The 23957-nt window shown below is 43.7% G+C and overlaps 1 protein-coding gene across 3 annotated transcripts in view; it reads left to right on the forward strand.

The window, feature by feature from the left end:
• Positions 1 to 23957, forward strand: part of LOC139581778 (synaptopodin) — a 61709-nt gene that overhangs the window by 27996 nt on the left and 9756 nt on the right. For 2 of the 3 annotated variants that reach the window (XM_071411933.1, XM_071411934.1), the window contains exon 4: positions 14931 to 17182. In XM_071411933.1, the coding sequence (XP_071268034.1) occupies positions 14931 to 17182 (2252 nt within the window). Of the gene's footprint in view, positions 1 to 6279; positions 6610 to 14930; positions 17183 to 23957 lie in introns of those variants that run through there. The other variant, XM_071411935.1, reaches the window with a different exon arrangement.

Genomic DNA, 23957 nt, shown 5'->3' on the forward strand with positions numbered 1-23957 from the left:
AACAGAGCTATGCTCAATCATGAGGCATCAAAGTCAAAGGAACTGAATAATATTAAGAAAAGCTATAGATGGAAGGAAAGGAATGTTGAAATCTAGCAAAAAACAATTAGGCAACAACATATTCAATCCCTTCTAGACAATTTCCTGGACAAAATGTTCCACTGTAATAGTGAAGGTCCACACTAGAAAATATAAACAGTATATTTGACCTCTCAGCTTCCCATTCATATCTAAAAATGTCAAGCAGACAACCTAAGAAAATTAACAACAATGACAAATGGTTTGATGAAGGTTGTTGTTGGCTCTATAACAAAGAACAAACAGCAAAAACATATACATGATCAAATACACATCTTAGAATCAACTATTAAAGGCTATCAGAACCCACTGGCTTCTCCATTTACATTGAATGAACTACAGGACAAAACACAAACCCTCCAACGCAAAAAGGCCTGTGGTGTTGAAGTTATCCTAAATGATAAAATATACAGACCACAAATTCCAATTGGCTATACTTTACTTTAACATCATCCTCAGCTATGGCATCTTCCCCAATATTTGGAACCAAGCACTGATCACCCCAATCCACAAAAGTGGAGACAAATTGAACCCCAATAACTGTGGGATATGCGTCAACAGCCACCTTGGGAAAATCCTCTGCATTATCATTAACAGCAGACTTGTACATTTCTTCAGCGAAAACAATGTACTGAGCAAATGTGAAATTGGCTTTTTACCAAATTACTGTACGACAGACCACGTGTTCACCCTGCACATCCTAACTGAAAAACAAACAAACCAAAACAAAGAAAAAGTATTCTCATGCTTTGTTGATTTAAAAAAAGCTTTTGACTCAATTTGTCATGAGGGTCTGCTATACAAATTGATGGGAAGTGGTGTTGGGGGAAAAACATACGACATTATAAAATCCATGTACAAAAACAAGTGTGCGGTTAAATTGGCAAAAAACACAAATTTCTTTCCGCAGGGCCAGGGGTTGAGACAGGGATGCAGCTTAAGCCCCACCCTCTTCAACATATATATCAACGAATTGGCGAGGGTACTAGAACAGTCTGCAGCCCCCGGCCTCACCCTCCTAGAATCTGAAGTCAAATGTCTACTGTTTGCTGATGATCTGGTGCTTCTGTCCCCAACCAAGGAGGGCCTACAGCAGCACCGAGAACGTCTGCACAGATTCTGTCAGACCTGGGCTAAAAATAATGGTGTTCCAAAAATGGTCCAGTTGACAGGACCACGAATACACATTCCATCTTGACCCCGTTGCCGTAGAGCACCCAAAAACAAAAAATACCTCAGCTTAAAAATCAGGGCCACAGGTAACTTCCACAAAGCTGTGAATGATATAAGAGACAAGGCAAGAAGGGCCTTCTATGCCATCAAAAGGAACATAACATTTCACATCCCAATTAGGATCTGGCTAAAAATATTTGAATCAGTTATAGAACCCATTGCCCTTCATGGTTGTGTGGTCTGGGGTCCGCTCACCAACCAAGAATTCACAAAATGCGACAAACACCAAATTGAGACTCTGCCTGCAGAATTCTGCAAAAACATCCTCTGTGTACAACATAAAACACCAAATAATGCATGCAGAGGAGAAATAGGCCGATACCAGCTAATCATCAAAATCCAGAAAAGAGACCTTAAATTCTACAACCATCTAAAAGGAAGCAATTCCCAAATCTTCCATGACAAAGCCATCACCTACAGAGAAATTAACCTGGAGAAGAGTCCCCTAAGTAAGCTGGTCCTGTGTCTCTGTTCACAAACACAAACACAAACACACCCCACAGAGCCCCAGGACAGCAACACAATTAGACCCAACCAAATCACGAGAAAACAAAAGTATAATTACTTGACACATTAGAAAAAATTTACAAAAACCGAGCAGACTAGAATGCTATTTGGCCCTAAACAGAGAGTACACAGTGGCAGAATACCTGACCACTGTGACTGACCCACAATTAAGGAAATCTTTGACTATGTACAGACTCAGTGAGCATAGGCTTGCTATTGAGAAAGGCAGACCTGGTATTCAAGAGAAGACAGGCTATGTGCACACTGCCCACAAAATGAGGTGGAAACTGAGCTGCACTTCCCAACCTCCTGCCAAATGTATGACCATATTAGAGACACATATTTCCCTCAGAATACACAGATCCACAAGGAATTCGAAAAATAAATCAAATTTTGATAAACTCCCATATCTATTGGGTGAAATACCACAGTGTGCCATCACAGCAGCAAGTGACCTGTTGCCACAAGAAAAGGGCAACCAATGAAGAAAAAACACCATTGTAAATACAACCCATATTTATGTTTATTTATTTTCCCTTTTGTACTTTAACAATTTGCACATCATTACAACACTGTATATAGACATGATATGACATTTGAAATGTCTTTATTCTTTTAGAACTTTTTTGAGTGTAATGTTTAGTGTTATTTTTGTACTGTTTGTATTGAGAGAGAGAGAGAGAGAGAGAGAGAGAGAGAGAGAGCGAGAGAGAGAGAGAGAGAGAGAGAGAGAGACAGAGACAGAGACAGAGACAGAGAGAGAGAGAGAGAGAGAGAGAGAGAGAGAGAGAGAGAGAGAGCAGGCATGTGAGACGAAAGGCACTCCCCCTACATCCCCCTCTCTCTCTCTCCCTCCAGACATAGAGAAAAGGCCCTACAGGATCTTCCTATGGTCTAAATCACCATCTGTACAAACGGTCTCTACCCTCTGGTACCTGGTCTAATTCACCATCTGTACAAACGGTCTCTACCCTCTGGTACCTGGTCTAATTCACCATCTGTACAAACGGTCTCTACCCTCTGGTACCTGGTCTAATTCACCATCTGTACAAACGGTCTCTACCCTCTGGTACCTGGTCTAATTCACCATCTGTACAAACGGTCTCTACCCTCTGGTACCTGGTCTAATTCACCATCTGTACAAACGGTCTCTACCCTCTGGTACCTGGTCTAATTCACCATCTGTACAAACGGTCTCTACCCTCTGGTACCTGGTCTAACTCACCATCTGTACAAACGGTCTCTACCCTCTGGTACCTGGTCTAATTCACCATCTGTACAAACGGTCTTTACCCTCCTCTGGTACCTGGTCTAATTCACCATCTGTACAAACGGTCTCTACCCTCTGGTACCTGGTCTAACTCACCATCTGTACAAACGGTCTCTACCCTCTGGTACCTGGTCTAATTCACCATCTGTACAAACGGTCTTTACCCTCTGGTACCTGGTCTAATTCACCATCTGTACAAACGGTCTTTACCCTCTGGTACCTGGTCTAATTCACCATCTGTACAAACGGTCTCTACCCTCTGGTACCTGGTCTAATTCACCATCTGTACAAACGGTCTCTACCCTCTGGTACCTGGTCTAATTCACCATCTGTACAAACGGTCTCTACCCTCTGGTACCTGGTCTAACTCACCATCTGTACAAACGGTCTCTACCCTCTCGTACCTGGTCTAATTCACCATCTGTACAAACGGTCTTTACCCTCTGGTACCTGGTCTAATTCACCATCTGTACAAACGGTCTTTACCCTCTGGTACCTGGTCTAATTCATCATCTGTACAAACGGTCTCTACCCTCTGGTACCTGGTCTAATTCACCATCTGTACAAACGGTCTCTACCCTCTGGTACCTGGTCTAATTCACCATCTGTACAAATGGTCTCTACCCTCTGGTACCTGGTCTAATTCAGCATCTGTACAAACGGTCTCTACCCTCTGGTACCTGGTCTAATTCACCATCTGTACAAACGGTCTTTACCCTCTGGTACCTGGTCTAATTCACCATCTGTACAAACGGTCTCTACCCTCTGGTACCTGGTCTAATTCACCATCTGTACAAACGGTCTTTACCCTCCTCTGGTACCTGGTCTAATTCACCATCTGTACAAACGGTCTCTACCCTCTGGTACCTGGTCTAATTCACCATCTGTACAAACGGTCTCTACCCTCTGGTACCTGGTCTAATTCACCATCTGTACAAACGGTCTTTACCCTCCTCTGGTACCTGGTCTAATTCACCATCTGTACAAACGGTCTCTACCCTCTGGTACCTGGTCTAACTCACCATCTGTACAAACGGTCTCTACCCTCTGGTACCTGGTCTAATTCACCATCTGTACAAACGGTCTTTACCCTCTGGTACCTGGTCTAATTCACCATCTGTACAAACGGTCTTTACCCTCTGGTACCTGGTCTAATTCACCATCTGTACAAACGGTCTCTACCCTCTGGTACCTGGTCTAATTCACCATCTGTACAAACGGTCTCTACCCTCTGGTACCTGGTCTAATTCACCATCTGTACAAACGGTCTCTACCCTCTGGTACCTGGTCTAACTCACCATCTGTACAAACGGTCTCTACCCTCTCGTACCTGGTCTAATTCACCATCTGTACAAACGGTCTTTACCCTCTGGTACCTGGTCTAATTCACCATCTGTACAAACGGTCTTTACCCTCTGGTACCTGGTCTAATTCATCATCTGTACAAACGGTCTCTACCCTCTGGTACCTGGTCTAATTCACCATCTGTACAAACGGTCTCTACCCTCTGGTACCTGGTCTAATTCACCATCTGTACAAATGGTCTCTACCCTCTGGTACCTGGTCTAATTCAGCATCTGTACAAACGGTCTCTACCCTCTGGTACCTGGTCTAATTCACCATCTGTACAAACGGTCTTTACCCTCTGGTACCTGGTCTAATTCACCATCTGTACAAACGGTCTCTACCCTCTGGTACCTGGTCTAATTCACCATCTGTACAAACGGTCTTTACCCTCCTCTGGTACCTGGTCTAATTCACCATCTGTACAAACGGTCTCTACCCTCTGGTACCTGGTCTAATTCACCATCTGTACAAACGGTCTCTACCCTCTGGTACCTGGTCTAATTCACCATCTGTACAAACGGTCTCTACCCTCTGGTACCTGGTCTAATTCACCATCTGTACAAACGGTCTCTACCCTCCTCTGGTACCTGGTCTAATTCACCATCTGTACAAACGGTCTTTACCCTCTGGTACCTGGTCTAAGTCAACATGGTCTCTACCCTCTGGTACCTGGTCTAATTCAACATCTGTACAAGCGGTCTTTACCCTCTGGTACCTGGTCTAACTCAACACGGTCTCTACCCTCCTCTGGTACCTGGTCTAACTCAACGCGGTCTCTACCCTTCTCTGGTACCTGGTCTAACTCAACACGGTCTCTACCCTCCTCTGGTACCTGGTCTAACTCAACATGGTCTCTACCCTCCTCTGGTACCTGGTCTAACTCAACACGGTCTCTACCCTCCTCTGGTACCTGGTCTAACTCAACACGGTCTCTACCCTCCTCTGGTACCTGGTCTAACTCAACACGGTCTCTACCCTCCTCTGGTACCTGGTCTAACTCAACACGGTCTCTACCCTCCTCTGGTACCTGGTCTAACTCAACACGGTCTCTACCCTCTGGTACCTGGTCTAACTAAACACGGTCTTTACCCTCCTCTGGTACCTGGTCTAACTCAACATGGTCTCTACCCTCCTCTGGTACCTGGTCTAACTCAACATGGTCTCTACCCTCCTCTGGTACCTGGTCTAACTCAACATGGTCTCTACCCTCCTCTGGTACCTGGTCTAATTCAACATGGTCTCTACCTTCCTCTGGTACCTGGTCTAACTCAACATGGTCTCTACCCTCTGGTACCTGGTCTAACTCAACATGGTCTCTACCCTCCTCTGGTACCTGGTCTAATTCAAAGAGAAACAGCTGAGGCTGATCTAGTGTCAGCCTTTACATATTCAGATGACATTACAGGATGGTCGGTAGGGAATGAAGTTGAAATTATCCTTTTTTTCCACAGTTAATGAATGATTTTGAGAGAAGAGTTCAATTTTTCTGTAGCATAAGGATTCATGTAAAGATGTTTCTGTAGCATATGGATTCGTGTAGATATTTAACATGACTTGTCATGTGTCTTCTGCACTCAGTTATTCCCCTCCACAAACACAAATAAATCAAAATTTACGCACATTGATCACGTTTTTATATTTGAAAACTAAGTTAAAGTTTGGCACATTGTATCAACCCCCATATGATGTCTACACCTCACTGGCGTAGGGGATTCAAGGGGATGTCTACACCTCACTGGCGTAGGGGATTCAAGGGGATGTCTACACCTCACTGGCGTAGGGGATTCAAGGGGATTTCTGTATTTATCTCTCTGGTTTCACCCTGAGTGTTTTCTTTATTCCATCTGAAAGACAGGGTTGCTTTGGAAATGTGAAATCAGTAGCCTACTCATCTCTATGATGGCACTATCCAAGCTCTGAAACTAGACAAACTCACCGCTCTCTCTGCGCCACAGTCAATGTGAAGTGAGTCAGTTTGTGTGGACTGGACTGGGTGGAGGCGAGCTGAGCCTGTGCTGTGTGCGCTGTAGGTACCAGCAGCTTTTGCAACGAATACGAAATCCGATCCTCTGTCGAGCAGAGCAGCAGAAGGGTGTGTGGGGGGGAAGCGGATACAGATAAATTGGAAAAGCTTGTGGAACGGCAACTAAAGAGCGCTCTGACTTTTTAAAAAGGTAAGGAACGACTGAAAAAAGGACTGGGATAGTTTGTAACTTCCTCATATAGCAGAACATTTATCAGTGAATGTCTTTCCACCCTAAACTGAATGTTTCCTTTGGTTTTGAGAGCTTTAGGGAGAAGTTTTTTTTTTTTACTTTAAATGTGCGTGCGCTTTATTTATTCAGGTCTGTGTGGTGAAATAAGGTTTTAGTGGACTCTTCCATATTGTAATTTATCGGTTAAACGTCTCAGTTTAATTCATCCATGATGAATGTTCCACCATATGATGCGGTAATTTAATGTACTGAAAAGTGAATCCACGGTATTTCATGGCCATATGGCATCTGCGATTTCTGTCTGAAGTGTAGCCTACAGTCTCGTGTGACGGTTTAGAATTTGGCAGAAACGGTTGGAAAAATGGTTGTCAGTCATCATAGTTCTGCTTTGGAGACGTTTTGCGGTAATATATTATCCAAATAACGTAGCCTAGGTCATTCAATTCCTAATCCTGACCATTTACGGAATTGTAACGCACACACATAACTCAGTGTACTACCATTCCATAAAATACATGTCAGGAGATGATTTTCCAAGGTAACTATGTTGGTCGTCAGTATTTCGTTGTCATTACAGAATGCTCATGATTGGTTGTTTGCATGTTTTAGCAACTAGTCACCTGATAAGTGGTCTGCATCCTTAATGGCACCTTATCCCTACATAGTGCACTACTCTCTGTCTTCCTCATGCACCCTCTCTAAATTTCAATTCAATTCAAGGACATTATTGGCATGGGAAATATATGTTTACATTTCCAAAGCAAGTGAAGTAGATAATAAACTCAAGTTAAATAAACAATAAAAAATGAACACTAAACATTAAGCTCACAGAAGTTCAGAAAGAGTAAAGACATTTCAAATGTCATATTATGTAGTGTTGTAACCATGTGCAAATAGTTAAAGTACAAAAGGGAAAATAAATAAACATAAATATGGGTTGTGTTTGTTATTCACTGGTTGCCCTTTTCTTCTCTCTGTCTCCCTGTCCCGCCTCCCCCCTCTGTCTCCCTGTCCCGCCTCCCCCCTCTGTCTCCCTCACGCCCCCTCTCTCTCTGTCTCCCTCTCCTACTCCCTCTCTCTCTCTGTCTCCCTCTCTCTGTCTCCCTGTCCCGCCTCCCCCCTCTGTCTCCCTCACGCCCCCTCTCTCTCTGTCTCCCTGTCCCTCCTACACCCTCTGTCTCCCTCACGCCCCCTCTCTCTGTCTCCCTGTCCCGCCTCCCCCCTCTGTCTCCCTCACGCCCCCTCTCTCTCTGTCTCCCTGTCCCGCCTCCCCCCTCTGTCTCCCTGTCCCGCCTCCCCCCTCTGTCTCCCTGTCCCGCCTCCCCCCTCTGTCTCCCTGTCCCGCCTCCCCCCTCTGTCTCCCTCACGCCCCCTCTCTCTCTGTCTCCCTGTCCCGCCTCCCCCCTCTGTCTCCCTGTCCCGCCTCCCCCCTCTGTCTCCCTGTCCCGCCTCCCCCCTCTGTCTCCCTCACGCCCCCTCTCTCTCTCTCTCCCTGTCCCGCCTCCCCCCTCTGTCTCCCTGTCCCGCCTCCCCCCTCTGTCTCCCTGTCCCGCCTCCCCCCTCTGTCTCCCTCACGCCCCCTCTCTCTCTGTCTCCCTCTCCTACTCCCTCTCTCTCTCTGTCTCCCTGTCCCGCCTCCCCCCTCTGTCTCCCTGTCCCGCCTCCCCCCTCTGTCTCCCTGTCCCGCCTCCCCCCTCTGTCTCCCTCACGCCCCCTCTCTCTCTGTCTCCCTCTCCTACTCCCTCTCTCTCTCTGTCTCCCTGTTCCGCCTCCCCCCTCTGTCTCCCCCTCTCTCTCTGTCTCCCTCTCCTACTCCCTCTCTCTCTCTGTCTCCCTGTCCCGCCTCCCCCCTCTGTCTCCATCACGCCCCCTCTCATCTCTCTCTGTCTCCCTCTCCTACACCCTCTCTCTCTCTGTCTCCCTGTCCCGCCTCCCCCTCTATCTCCCTCACGCCCCCTCTCCCCCTCTCTCTCTGTCTCCCTCTCCTATCCCCTCTCTCTCTCTGCCTCCCTTTCCCGCCTCCCCCCTCTGTCTCCCTCACGCCCCCTCTCCCCCTCTCTCTCTCTGTCTCCATCACGCCCCCTCTCCTCTCTCTCTGTCTCCCTCTCCTACCCTCTCTCTCTGTCTCCCTCTCCTATCCCCTCTTTCTCTCTGTCTCCCTGTCCCGCCTCCCCCTCTCCTCTCCCTCACGCCCCCTCTCCCCCTCTCTCTCTGTCTCTCTCTGTCTCTCTCTCTCCCATTGTGGGTTAATTTAATTAAGGTCCAGATTCAGTCTGTAAAATCATAAACACAGATGCAGATTATTCCTGGTCTGGTCGGCTGGCTGTAAACTGTATTTGGAGGGATCGCCATGCAGTTTAATGTAAGACCCACTCAGAGCCAGGAACATCTGCCTTTAATATGAACACACTGGGAAAGATATGCGTCCCAAATAGTGCCCTATTCCCTATATAGTGCACTACTTTTCCATAGGGCTCTGGTCAAAAGCAGTGCACTATAGGTAGGGGATAGGGTGTCATTTGGGAAGTGACCCGGTCAGAGTTTGGAGCTAGCTGGTTGGCTGCTTTAGGTGATATTGTGATTGGCTCGTACACTGTGGTTCCCATCAGTTTATGTACAGTACCTGTCTGGATGGTCATGGTGTGGAGACAGGTTGAAGGTTTGCCTGTCTGGGTGGTCATGGTGTGGAGAGAGGTTGAAGGTTTGCTGCGGTGCCAGCTGTGTCAGGGGTGTTGTTTTAATAGTGAATCACAGCCGGTGATGGTGTCTGGACTAGAGGTCGACCGATTATGATTTTTCAACGCCGATACCGATACACACACACAGCTCTGAAGTGACAATGATACTGAAGAGTCTGCTTAGGAGACAAATACTCTCAACTGTTTGAATAAAAATAGAGTTTAAGTTACCTGTGGTGAATGTTGAAAACAAAAACTTTAATTTCTATATGCAGGAAATCCTATTTTAATGATGGGCATGGTAAGAATTGACGACCAAAGTGCGAGTCATAATTCCCATGACACCTTCTAGCAAAATCTGAAAAGCGGTTCCTTCATTTATTCCATAGGATATTTTTAGATTCACTTAAAATAAGGTCTGTGTTTCGTGTAGGCTTACACCACCTTGCCAATTTTATAACTGTGTAGATATCCATAGGACAAGGTAGCTCTGCTCAATATTGGCTAAATATAAGCGAAGATAAAAAAAATTGTAGAGTGGATTTATGAAAATATGTTGACCAATGTTACCTTATCCTAGTGAGATTTACACGGGTATCAAAACGTCGATGCGGTTTAAGCCTGCATGAAACACCGACCTTATTTGAAGTAGATCAAGACATTCTCTATGGAAGACATGAATGGTAAAATAACGAAGGAACCCCTTTCAAGTTCAGCCGCAAGTTATTACAGGAATTAAAACGAATTATTTCTCTCTAAACCATATACCTTTGACTAATCCGGAAACTATCACCTCGAAAACAAAACGTTTATTCCGTTCCGTATTTTATCTAACGGGTGGCATCCATGAGTCTAAATATTCCTGTTACATTGCACAACCTTCAATGTTATGTCATAATTACATAAAATTCTGGCAAATTAGTTCGCAAAGAGCCAGGCGGCCCAAACTGTTGCATATACCCTGACTCTGCGTGCAAGGAACGCAAGAGAAATGACACAATTTCACCTGGTTAATATTGCCTGCTAACCTGGATTTATTTTAGCTAAATATGCAGGTTTAAAAATATATACTTGTGTATTGATTTTAAGAAAGGCATTGATGTTTATGGTTAAGTACACATTGGAGCAATGGCAGTCAATGATTGATTGTTTTTTATAAGATAAGTTTAATGCTAGCTAGCAATTTACCTTAGCTTACTGCATTCGCGTAACAGGCAGGCTCCTCGTGGAGTGCAATGTAATCAGGTGTTAGAGCATTGGACTAGTTAACTGTAAGGTTGCAAGATTGGATCCCCCGAGCTGACAAGGTTAAAAATCTGTCGTTCTGCCCCTGAACGAGGTAGAACGTTCCTAGGCCGTCATTGAAAATAAGAATGTGTTCTTAACTGACTTGCCTAGTTAAATAAAGATTAAATAAAGGTGTCAAACCCCCCCCCCCAAAAACGGCAAATCGGCGCCCAAAAATTATTTCCGATTGTTATGAAAACTTGAAATCGCCCGAGATTAATCGGCCATTCCGATTAATCGGTCGACCTCTAGTCTGGACAGAGGCAGAGCTGGATCTGTATTCCAGTGAATCACAGTCAGAAGCACAGGTAGAGATCTTCACCTACTAAAACCAGGATCTCAGGATGGAATACAGAACCGTCATGGTCTGGGTATGCATCACCCGGGAAGATACGTGATTAACAATTACAATAGTCACTGAGGATTGTTTGTGATTGGCTATCCAGCAATTTAACACACACACACACACACATTTAACACACACACACACACACACACACACACACACACACACACACACACACACACACACACACACACACACACACACACACACACACACACACACACACACACACACACACACACAGTAGCATAAAGTGAACGCATACAATATGAATGCATACAATATATTTTAGAGAAGTATTAAACCCAGGATACTGGTGATGGAGAGGGACATAGAGCTGTGGCTGAAATGGAGAGGGACATAGAGCTGTGGCTGAAATGGAGAGGGACATAGAGCTGTGGCTGAAATGGAGAGGTACATAGAGCTGTGGCTGAAATGGAGAGGGACATAGAGCTGTGGCTGAAATGGAGAGGGACATAGAGCTGTGGTTGAAATGGAGAGGTACATAGAGCTGTGGCTGAAATGGAGAGGAACATAGAGCTGTGGCTGAAATGGAGAGGTACATAGAGCTGTGGCTGAAATGGCGATGTACATAGAGCTGTGGCTGAAATGACGAGGTACATAGAGCTGTGGCTGTAATGATTTATGATTAATAAAGGGTTGATCTACAGCCTTGAAGACATTATAAACTGACTGAGGCAGAGATTTAGTCCCAAATAGAATCCTATTCCCTATCCCATTCCTTGAGTTAGTGCAACATAGGACTCTGGTCAAAAGTAGTGCACTATGTAGGGAATAGGGAATCTGAGTTGCTGACAGGGAATGTTCTGGGCTGCTGAGGAATGCTTGGTGAGGGACCAGATGGAAGAGAGAAAATTCTTTCTCCTGCTCTGAACGGAGCGCTTAACCTCAGACAATAAAACCAAGCCTCCATTTTCAACAGAAACACTGTTGTTTAAAAAAAAAAAAAATCACATTGTCTAAAGAATTGAGCCACAGTGCCAAGTCGTCATAGTCAATGTATTTTATTACTGAAAGAAAATAGCTGATGTGTCTGAAATGTCTGCCCCATTGCTAAGCATGGACAAGTCGAGGACAAATGAACCTCTTAAGGATCTTACCCTTTAAAAAAAAAAAAAACACCTAAAATGATATACCCAAATCTAACTGCCTGTAGATCAGGACCGGAAGCAAGGATATGCATATTCTTGATACCATTTGAAAGGAAACACTTTTACATTTTTGGAAATGTGAAATGAATGTAGGAGAATATAACACATGAACCTCTTAAGGATCTTACCCTTTTTTTTTTTTATGTTCACCTAAAATATATATATACAGTGGGGCAAAAAAGTATTTAGTCAGCCACCAATTGTGCAAGTTCTCCCACGTAAAAAGATGAGAGAGGCCTGTAATTTTCATCATAGGTACACTTCAACTATGACAAACAAAATGAGAAAATAAAATCCAGAAAATCACATTGTAGGATTTTTTGGCTGCGTTTTATTTTTTATTTTTTTTATCATCTTTGAAATGCAAGAGAAAGGCCATACTTTTAGATAGGAGTCTAGGTGTAATTTAGATTTTGGCCACCAGATGTTAGTCCAAAGTTTCAGACTGATCCAGTGAAGAATTACATTACTGCATAATCATTTGTATCAAGTCTGCCAGGAGTTTGCCCAAATGGTCAATTGATACATTTTATTTATTTAAAAAATATATTTTTCATCCCCCTTTTTCTCCCAAATTTCATGGTATCCAGTTGGTAGTTACAGTCTCGTGGTATCCAATTGGTAGTTACAGTCTCGTGGTATCCAATTGGTAGTTACAGTCTCGTGGTATCCAATTCGTAGTTACAGTCTTGTCTCCTTACCTTGTCTCCTTGTCTCCAATCCAGCCATTTTTATCTCAATAAAAAAAATGTGGGTACAAATTAAGTACCTTACTGTAATTGATTTCAATGAAATTGTCAAAAATAAGCAAGAATAGCTTCTTAGCAAAGAGCAATTTCTCAGGTAATAATTTTGCTAGGACTGTCTGGGAATGGTCTGAGAGGGGAGGGTACATTTTAAAACTAGCTGTTATTGGCAGAGAGGTTTGGAACTCTTTCTTATTGTTCCATAAACTCATTTACAGTATGGTGATGTCACCATGGAAAGGCCAAAGCTCTATCCCACCAAAACAGTCAGAAATCTTAGGCAGTCTTAGGCAATCTTAGGCAGTCTTTTCAAACAGTTCTTACACTAAAAGGGCATTATGGGTAGAAAAAAAGAAGCACACATTGAATATCTCTTTGAGCATGATGAAGTTATTAATTACACTTTGGATGGTGTATCAATACACCCAGTCACTACAAAGATACAGGTGTCCTGCCTAACTCAGTTGCCGGAGAGGAAGGAAACTGCTCTGGGATTTCACCATGAGGCCACAGGGGATTTTAAAGAAGTTACAGAGTTTCATGGCTGTAATAGGAGAACTGAGGATAGATTGTAGTTACTCTACAATACAAACCTAAATGACAGAGTGAAAAGAAGGAAGCCTGTACATACTAAAAATATTCCAAAATATGCATAAGGTAAAACTGGAAGAAAAAAAAGGCAAATAAATTAACTTTATGTCCTGAATACAAAGCGTTATGTTTGAGGCAACTCCAACACATCACTGAGTACCACTCTTTATATTTTTCAAGCATGGTGGTGGCTGCATCATGTTATGGGTATGCCTGTCATTGGCAAGGACTAGGGAGTTTTTTTAGGATTAAAAAAGCTAAGCACAGGCAAAATTCTAGAGTAAAACCTGGTTCAGTCTGCTTCCAACAAACACTGGTTAAATTCACCTTTTAGCAGGACAATAACCTATAACACAAGGCAAAATATACACTGGAGTTGCTTACCAAGATGACATTAAAGGTTCCTGAGTGACCTAGTTACAGTTTTGACTGAAATCGTCTTGAAAATCTATGGCAAGACTAGAAAATGGCTGTCAAGCAATGATCAACAACCAACTTGACAGAGCTTGAAGAATTTTGAAAAGCATAATGTGCAAATATTGTACAATCCAGGTATGCAAAGCTCTTAGAGATTTACCCAGAAAGACTCACAGCTGTAATCGCTGCCTTAGGTGATTCTAACATGTATTGACTCAGGGTTGTGAATACTTGTGTAAATTAAATATTTCTGTATTTCATTTTTCAATAAAGATTCTAAAAACATGTTTTCACTTTGACAATATGTGGTATTGTGTGTAGATGGGTGATAAAAATATAATATTTAATTCATTATGAATTCAGGCTGTAACACAACTAAATGTGGAATATGTCAAGGAATACTTTGTTATGGCACTGTATATTCCTCCTCAAACTTGTTAAGACTTTGTCCTCGTTGGTTCACATTAGTTTGAATATTTACAAGCACCTATTTAAAAAAACAAACATTTGTTTTTACATTTAACCTTTATTTAACTAGGCAAGTCAGTTAAGAACAAATTCTTATTTACAATGACGGCCTACAACGGCCAAACCCGGACGACACTGGGCCAATGGTGCGCCGCCCCATGGGACTCTCAATCACAGCCAGTTGTGATACAGCCTGGAATCGAACCAGGGTGTCTGTAGTGACGCCTCAAGCACCGAGATGCAGTGGCTTAGACCACTGTGCCACTCGGGAGCTCTACTGAAACCAGTCCAGAACCGCTCAAATAGGGGACTTAACATCTAAGATTGACTTACCCATTAAGCACATTTTTGAGGCAACACTTTTAACAGAGGTGTTTCCTATAATAGGTGTTAGTTAGCTACCCTCTAAAACTAGAAAACGAACACATGGCTATTCTGGGGTTATGAGTTTAATTAATGTGTCCAAGCTTTTGTTGCTATCATCAAATAACCATCTTGATTTCTCTCTCCCCCCTCCTCTATCGCTCTATTACTCCTTCTCTCTCTCTTCCTGCATTCCTTTCCCCCCCTCCAGACCTGACGCGTAGTGCCAGCCTATCAGAGAAGGAGTTGAAGGAGGCGAGGGTGAGGTCACAGATCATCGCGGCCCAGCTGACCGTCCCGTCTGGCTGCTCCAATTCACGCGGCGTCCAGCTCTTCAACCGCCGCAAGCAGAGGGTCAACGCCTTCACGCTAGAGAGCTGCGGGGAAAGAACGAGAGAAGAGGAGAGAGACGGAGATAACAGGAACAACAACCTGACATGGGAGGAGGAGAGGGAGGGTCCTAGTGAAGGGACAGAGACAGACAGACAACTGAACCGGAAGAACAGCAGCGGGACAAAACCAACACTCTGGTCGCCACCCTTTGGATGTGAGGTCACAGGAAGTGACATCATGGAGGACCCAGGCGACGAGCACATCTACGAGGAAGTGGACGTGATACAAGAGAGACACTTCCAGCCGGTGAACGAGAGAGAAGAGGAGGAGGAAGATAGGAGTGGAGAGAGAGAAAGAGAGGAGATATACGAGGATATTGAGGGTGAAGTGAAGGATGAGATTATACCAGTAAATGACAACAACACCGGTACAGTCAGAGAGGAAGTGGGGATGAATAGGGGCTCATACCCCACAGCTCCCTCTGAGACCCGTAATGGCTTCCACAGCACCCAGGGCTCTGCTGGAGAGATCCAAAATGGCGGGCGAGTTTCTATGTCCCTGTCCAGACAGACCCCCACCATCGTCAACCGGACAGCCAGACCCTTCTTCTCCCCGCCCACCGTACAGCTTAAGTCCCCAGAGTGCAGGAGTCCTGTCATGGATAACAACATACTCCCAGCCCCCTCCTACTCCACTCCCCCTCTCCCTGCTTTCACTGCCACTCGCCCTGTCGCCTTCTCCCCTCCTCCCCCTCTTGCTTCATGCTCCATGCCTCCTCTCCCAGCCTTCCCCATCCATCCCCCTCCTCCCTCCCAGTCTCTCTCTAGTCCTACTCCCAAGTCTACCGTCATGTTCCCTAGGTCTACACCCGCCCCCCAGTACAACCCTCCTCCTACAGCTGCCCCAGTGTCCCAATATCGACCCCCCAACCCTCTTGTCACCCAATACATCCCTCCTCCAACCTCCCCCAGACCCAACACCTTTGTCCCCTTCACCCCTCAGCCTATTGGTCAACAGAACCAGCAGCAGCCAATCAAAACGGGCATTCTGGAGAAAGGGGCGGCGGCCATCAGACGATCGTCAACAGCCAGGAAGTCCATGTTCACCTTTAAGGAGAAGCCTGTCATGGCACCCAACCCTGAACTCCTCTCTCTGGTCCAAGGGAACGATGACAGGAAGAAGCACGGCCTCCGCTCCGTTCCCGACCCAGCCCCAGAGGAGGAGCTGCTGGCTCTGGGGGCCGAGGCCTCTAACTTCCTAGCCAGGGAGGAGGTGAAGGCGGAGGCTGCCAACGTGCCGGAATGGTCCTCCTGTCTCAAGAGCTCCAGGACCAGGGAACCCAGGGGGCAGCACCAGCCAGAGCAGACCCTGACCAACGCATCAGGGAAGGGGGCCGAGCTGTTCGCTAAGCGCCAGTCCAGGATGGAGAAGTACGTAGTGGAGAACCAGAATGTCTCCGGTGGTGGAGGTGGTCAGATGAGATCTCCGTCTCCCACTGCGTCTCTGCCGCCGTCTTGGGTCTATCCATCTAATATGCCTGGCCGGGTCAAAGCTATCGCTAACAACACTGACCTCAGCGCCAGGCTGACACGGACCCTCCAGACCCCTCAGCCCGCGAACAGGAGGCCCAGCCAGCAGGCTCCAACCCCGGCCCCGGTCCCAGAGGAACCACCCCTGGAGTACGGCTGCACCAAGATAGAGATGGACCTCTCCAGGCACCAGCCCTACCAGCTCAACTCCTCCCTGTTCATCTTCAACCCAGTCCAGGACTCTACCAGCACCCTGCTGAGCGCTCTGCCCCGAGGGGCCCCTCCACCACCCAAACCCCTGGTCTCATCTGAGGCCTACTCCAGGCAGGCCTCCCTGCCCTCCTCCAACCCTCAGTCACACAACTACAACAGCCTGCCCCGCTTCAGGCCTACCATGTCCCCGTCACTTCAGCCCCCATCAGGAGGAATTGGAGGTAGGGATAATTATCCTCCACAACACGGGGGGACTCCACAGCCGAGGGACCCCAGGATCACCTCTCCTGTCTCTGCCTTCTCTCCGGAGAGAGTGGCCTCTCCTCGGTCGAGCGTCCAGGCACCCAGACCCACCTTCTCTGCCAAGAGGGCCGGGATCGAACCCCAGGTGTGGAGGCCTTCTTTCTTCTTCTACTGATAGATGTACTCTGTTTCTACTCTGCTTCTACTCTGCTTCTACTCTGTTTCTACTCTGCGTCTACTCTGCGTCTACTCTGTTTCTACTCTGCTTCTACTCTGTTTCTACTCTGCTTCTACTCTGCTTCTACTCTGTTTCTACTGTTTCTACTCTGCTTCTACTCTGCTTCTACTCTGTTTCTACTGCTTCTACTCTGTTTCTACTCTGCTTCCACTCTGCTTCTACTCTGTTTCTACTCTGCTTCTACTCTGTTTCTACTCTGCTTCTACTCTGCTTCTACTCTGTTTCTACTGTTTCTACTCTGTTTCTACTCTGTTTCTACTCTGCTTCTACTATGCCTCTACTCTGCTTCTACTCTGCTTCTACTCTGTTTCTACTCTGTTTCTACTGCTTCTACTGCTTCTACTCTGCTTCTACTCTGCTTCTACTCTGCTTCTACTCTGTTTCTACTCTGCTTTTACTGTTTCTACTCTGCTTCTACTCTGCTTCTACTCTGCTTCTACTCTGCTTCTACTCTGTTTCTACTCTGCTTCTACTCTGCTTTTACTGTTTCTACTCTGTTTCTACTCTGCTTCTACTCTGCTTCTACTCTGTTTCTACTCTGCTTCTACTCTGTTTCTACTCTGTTTCTACTCAGTTTCTACTCTGCTTCTACTCTGTTTCTACTCTGATTCTACTCTGTTTCTACTATGCTTCTACTCTGCTTCTACTCTGCTTTTACTGCTTCTACTCTGCTTCTACTCTGCTTCTACTCTGTTTCTACTCTGTTTCTACTCTGCTTTTATTGTTTCTACTCTGTTTCTACTATGCCTCTACTCTGCTTCTACTCTGCTTCTACTATGTTTCTACTCTGCTTTTACTGTTTCTACTCTGCTTCTACTCTGCTTCTACTCTGCTTCTACTATGCTTCTACTCTGCTTCTACTCTGTTTCTACTCTGCTTTTACTGTTTCTACTCTGCTTCTACTCTGCTTCTACTCTGCTTCTACTCTGTTTCTACTCTGTTTCTACTCTGCTTTTACTGTTTCTACTCTGTTTCTACTCTGCTTTTACTGTTTCTACTCTGCTTCTACTCTGCTTCTACTCTGCTTCTACTCTGCTTCTACTCTGTTTCTACTCTGCTTTTACTGTTTCTACTCTGTTTCTACTCTGCTTCTACTCTGCTTCTACTCTGCTTCTGCTCTGCTTCTACTCTGTTTCTACTGTTTCTACTCTGTTTCTACTCTGCTTGTACTCTGTTTCTACTCTGAACTGTGTTAACACGACCAAAGTACAACAGATAGACAGACAGGAGAACCTTATTTCACTATATTGCAGACGACAGACGACAACGGAAACACACAGTCTATTTATTGGATACCGAGATACTACAGGATTAGACGTCACTGTTGATGTTATTTCACAGTACAAAGCTCAACATAAATCATTTTTCTACACCCAAAACGCAAATATTTGGTTGGAGTTCCTTGTGGAATGTTGATTTCAGGGTTTGGATTTTTGCTGCTTCGTTAGGGATTAAACAAAACAAGTCTGCTATGCAACTGACAAGAACCCTCTGTATGCTATAGATCCAGAGATCAACAAGCACTATGCTATAGATCCAGAGATCAACAAACACTATGCTATAGATCCAGAGATCAACAAACACTATGCTATAGATCCAGAGATCAACAAGCACTATGCTATAGATCCAGAGATCAACAAACACTATGCTATAGATCCAGAGATCAACAAACACTATGCTATAGATCCAGAGATCAACAAACACTAACAAACACTATTTGTTGATCCAGAGATCAACAAACACTATGCTATAGATCCAGATATCAACAAACACTATGCTATAGATCCAGATATCAACAAACACTATGCTATAGATCCAGAGATCAACAAACACTATGCTATAGATCCAGAGATCAACAAACACTATGCTATAGATCCAGAGATCAACACACACTATGCTATAGATCCAGAGATCAACAAACACTATGCTATAGATCCAGAGATCAACAAACACTATGCTATAGATCCAGAGATCAACAAACACTATGCTATAGATCCAGAGATCAACAAACACTATGCTATAGATCCAGAGATCAAAAAACACTATGCTATAGATCCAGAGATCAACAAGCATTATGCTATAGATCCAGAGATCAACAAACACTATGCTATAGATCCAGAGATCAACAAACACTATGCTATAGATCCAGAGATCAACAAACACTATGCTATAGATCCAGAGATCAACAAACACTCTGCTATAGATCCAGAGATCAACAAGCACTATGCTATAGATCCAGAGATCAACAAACACTATGCTATAGATCCAGAGATCAACAAGCATTATGCTATAGATCCAGAGATCAACAAACACTATGCTATAGATCCAGAGATCAACAAACACTATGCTATAGATCCAGAGATCAACAAACACTATGCTATAGATCCAGAGATCAACAAACACTCTGCTATAGATCCAGAGATCAACAAGCACTATGCTATAGATCCAGAGATCAACAAACACTATGCTATAGATCCAGAGATCAACAAACACTATGCTATAGATCCAGAGATCAACAAACACTATGCTATAGATCCAGAGATCAACAAACACTATGCTATAGATCCAGAGATCAACAAACACTATGCTATAGATCCAGAGATCAACAAACACTATGCTATAGATCCAGAGATCAACAAACACTATGCTATAGATCCAGAGATCAACACAGCTGTAGATTCAAGTCTAAAAATGCAAAGGAACATTATTTAATTGTCAGTTAACAGGGGAATATTTGGTACTATTTGCCAAACTATTTGCCAAATAGTATCAAATATAAAAACCACTAAGTGCACTTGAGCTTTGGAAAAGACCAATTTTCTGTCAGCTCCTAAATAACTTTGGGATGAGAAATCGGGTTCACACTTTACTTTTTTTTTTTTTTACATTGTTTTTCCCATCTCCAGAAAGACTTGAGACAGAGCGATACAAAGCCCTTGAACAGATGCGCTGGCGTCTATTTTATGATCTATGATCTGTAATTTAATACGAGCTTACAGACATGAAAGTATCAGACAGGTAACTCCTTTAATGCCTCTGTTTCTAATATAGACTGACTGATGTTTGAAAATGCACCCCATTCCCTTTATAGGAATGGGGTGCAGTTTAAAGTAGTGCACTATATATGGGCCCTGGTCAAAAGTAGTGCACTATATAGGAAATAGGGTGCCATTTGGGACATAGCCGAGACTTCTGATTCTCAGTTTCTCTGCGCTTAGTTCGAGAACTACCAAATGATATACTACTACTACTACCGTCCTGTGAGCCCTGGCTCTGAGACCATCGATGTCAGTCATGTACACACTGCACTTCTGCATGCAATTTGACGTAATGTTAACTTCTACGGTTTTACGACTCGACTGGTTTATACATAGAACAACATAGAATGAAAATAACACTCAAGAGTGGTTTTAGATTCACCATGTTGATCACTAAACCAGCTAGCTGACAACAATGACTATGGTTTCTCTGTTTCTCTTTCCTTTGATGGACTGATTTCTGTTTTCCTATTAAGTTTCTGTATCTATACACTTCAATTTTCTGTAGGACTGTTTCTGCATTTATAAACTTTGTTTCTCTCCTGGTTAAAGCTTTCTGCTTTCTGTTTCTCTCCTGATTAAAGCTGTATCCTTTCTGTTTGTCTCCTGGTTAAAGCTTTCTGCTTTCTGTTTCTCTCCTGGTTAAAGCTTTCTGCTTTCTGTTTCTCTCCTGGTTAAAGCTTTCTGCTTTCTGTTTCTCTCCTGGTTAAAGCTTTCTGCTTTCTGTTTCTCTCCTGGTTAAAGCTTTCTGCTTTCTGTTTCTCTCCTGATTAAAGCTGTATCCTTTCTGTTTTTCTGGGACCTGCTTTCTTTTGTTTTGTCTTTCTAGTCTTTCCTTATTTTCTTCTGTTTCTTCTATCCTGCTGTTTTCCATTCATCTACCTGTATTGTACCTTAAACGTCCGGTTCTTTTGCTGCCCTGGCTTTTCTGTCGTCGTACTTTACTGAAACATATAGTACATTTAACAAATGTATATCTCTGCAGGAAAACATTTGAAAGCAGTTAATAGACACAGAATGAATGTTTATTCCTGAAGGCTAACACCCAGTTTAACAGTCAAAGAGCTGGCAGAGTACACAACAGATACAAACATCAATGCAAAAGCAGACAATCAGCCTTTTTAAGAAGATGTAAAAGTTTTGAAAGATTCTCCCTGAAGGTAATGGAAACACCCTGTACAGTATGAGTGATCACACTGCATTCCACAACCTGTTTCTTTGTGAAGGAAGGGTCTTAGCTTTCTAAAAGCCCCCCCCCCCCCCAGAGTTAAAAGCATTCAGACAAATGGTATTACCCATGGCCCCTTCAAAAGAATGGTATGACCCATTGGCCTTTCTTGTCTAGCATGAAAACACTCCAGGCTCCAGGTATAAGTTACCCTTAGCCTGACCTGGTGAAATATACATGGTGGACGCTCAGTTAAGCTAGTAGTCTGGACTACTTTCTTATTTAATTCTCGCTGGCACCCAAAGTTTAAAAAAAGTGTTGATAGGCGATAGAATGAGGTCAGACCATCAAATAATTGGCATATACATTACTCTTACAGAATTTTCACATGGGCGATGATATTGGACATTTAAACAAAGCCTATTGGTTGACAACTTGTGTTTAACTAGGACAGAGGAATTTATAACAGATTTGTTCCAACATAACATAACATAGATGGATATGTTATGTGATATGTTATTAGATCCCCTTATTGTATGGGACACTTTTATATGTGCCTTTAGAGGCCATGCAATTCAATCCTCATATTTAAAACAATGAATTTCAGTCAAAATAGTTCATATTAACAAAGGAAAATAGAGGGCCTAACAGTACAGATAGATGGTAATAAAACTCTACCATAGAGGCTCAGAGTAAGTTAGAGGAAAAACAAAAAGAAATGGAGGACCTTATTCAAGGAAGATCAAGTGTAATGGATGGAATATGTGGGAAAATGCACCAATTTATAAAAAACATCTTCAACATAGAAATGCTACCATTTTTTTTTTTACTGAAATGTGTTACAAATAGAGTCACACATGATTCATCAAACAATGTTTTGAAAGAGGAAGCAAAGTACTTTAAGCATAAGTTTTCATTTCAGTCTCCTCCGTCTCCACTAATCAAAGTTAATTGTAAGGATTCTTTCCCTATTAATAATGTAAAATGAACAGCTGTACAGAAAGACTAATGTGAAGTCTAAATGACAGAGGAGGAACTATACGTGGCAAATAGAAATCAGAAACTGGATGGTGATCAGAGATCTATGGGAGGGGTTGAGTGGAGCTGAAGGATGGGACTAAAAACACACAAAAGATAACTGATGTAAAATATACTGTGTCCGTAAAATGTACATACACTGAAAGAAATATATAAACGTAATATGCAAAAATGTCAAAGATTTTACTGAGTTACATTTCATATAAGAGAATCAATCAATTGAAATCAATTCATTAGGCCTTAATCTAAAGATTTCTGTTGGTCCTTTAAAAAAAGTTATGGGCATCAGAATACCAGTCCGTATCTGGTGTGACCACCATTTGCCTCATGCAGCGCGACACATCTCCTTCACTTAGAGTTGATCAGGCTGTTGATTGTGGCCTGTGGAATGTTGTCCCACTCCTCTTCAATGGCTGTGAGAAGTTGCTCGATATTGGCGGGAACTGGAACACGCTGTCATACACATCGATCCAGAGCATCCCAAACATGCTTAATGGGTGACATGTCTGGTGAGTATGCAGGCCTTGGAAGAACTGGGACATTTTCAGCTTCCAGAAGTTGTGTACAGATCCTTGCGACATGGAGTAAATATCATGCTAAATTATCATGCTGAAACATGAGGTGATGGCGGTGGATGAATGGCACAACAATGGGCCTCAGGATCTCATCACGGTATCTCTGCGCATTCAAATTTCCATCAATAAAATGCAATGCCCATATCATAACCCCAACGCCATCATGGGGCACTCTGTTCACAACATTGACATCAGCAAACTCACACTAATACACGCTGTTTGCCATCTGTGTAATGATCATGCTGTTTAATCAGCTTCTTGATATGCCACACCTGTCAGGTGGATGGATTATCTTGACAAAGGAGAAATGCTCACCAACAGGGATGTAAACACATTTGTGCACAAAATGTGAGTGAAATACGCTTTTTGTGCATATAGAACATTTCTGGGATCTTTTATATCAGTTCATGAAACATGAGACCAACACTTTACATGTTGCGTTTATATTTTTGTTCAGTGTAGTATGTATAAGCTGGAAGTAGAAGCCTAAGTGTTGTCCATTAGTTTACTCCAATTAGGGGAGGGTGGTAGAGTTAGGGGAAAAATAATGGAAAATATATATTTTATATATTTACAAAAAAATATATGGGTGATTGGAAATGATGCAGACAATTACATTGATGGAAGCCACACTCTTTCTGCAAGAGTTACCCTTAGGGCCTAGGTACAGATCTAGGATCAGCCTACTCTTTCCTAATCCTAACCTTCACCATGATGGAGTAGAACGCAAACGGTCAAAACTGACCTGAGATCAGTTTATCCTGTCTATACACACCATTCAACTACAGTGGCTTGCGAAAGTATTCACCCTCTTAGCATTTTTCCTATTTTGTTGCCTTACAACCTGGAATTAAAAAAGATTT

Source organism: Salvelinus alpinus, chromosome 7, assembly GCF_045679555.1.
Source record: "Salvelinus alpinus chromosome 7, SLU_Salpinus.1, whole genome shotgun sequence".
NCBI lineage: Eukaryota > Metazoa > Chordata > Actinopteri > Salmoniformes > Salmonidae > Salvelinus > Salvelinus alpinus.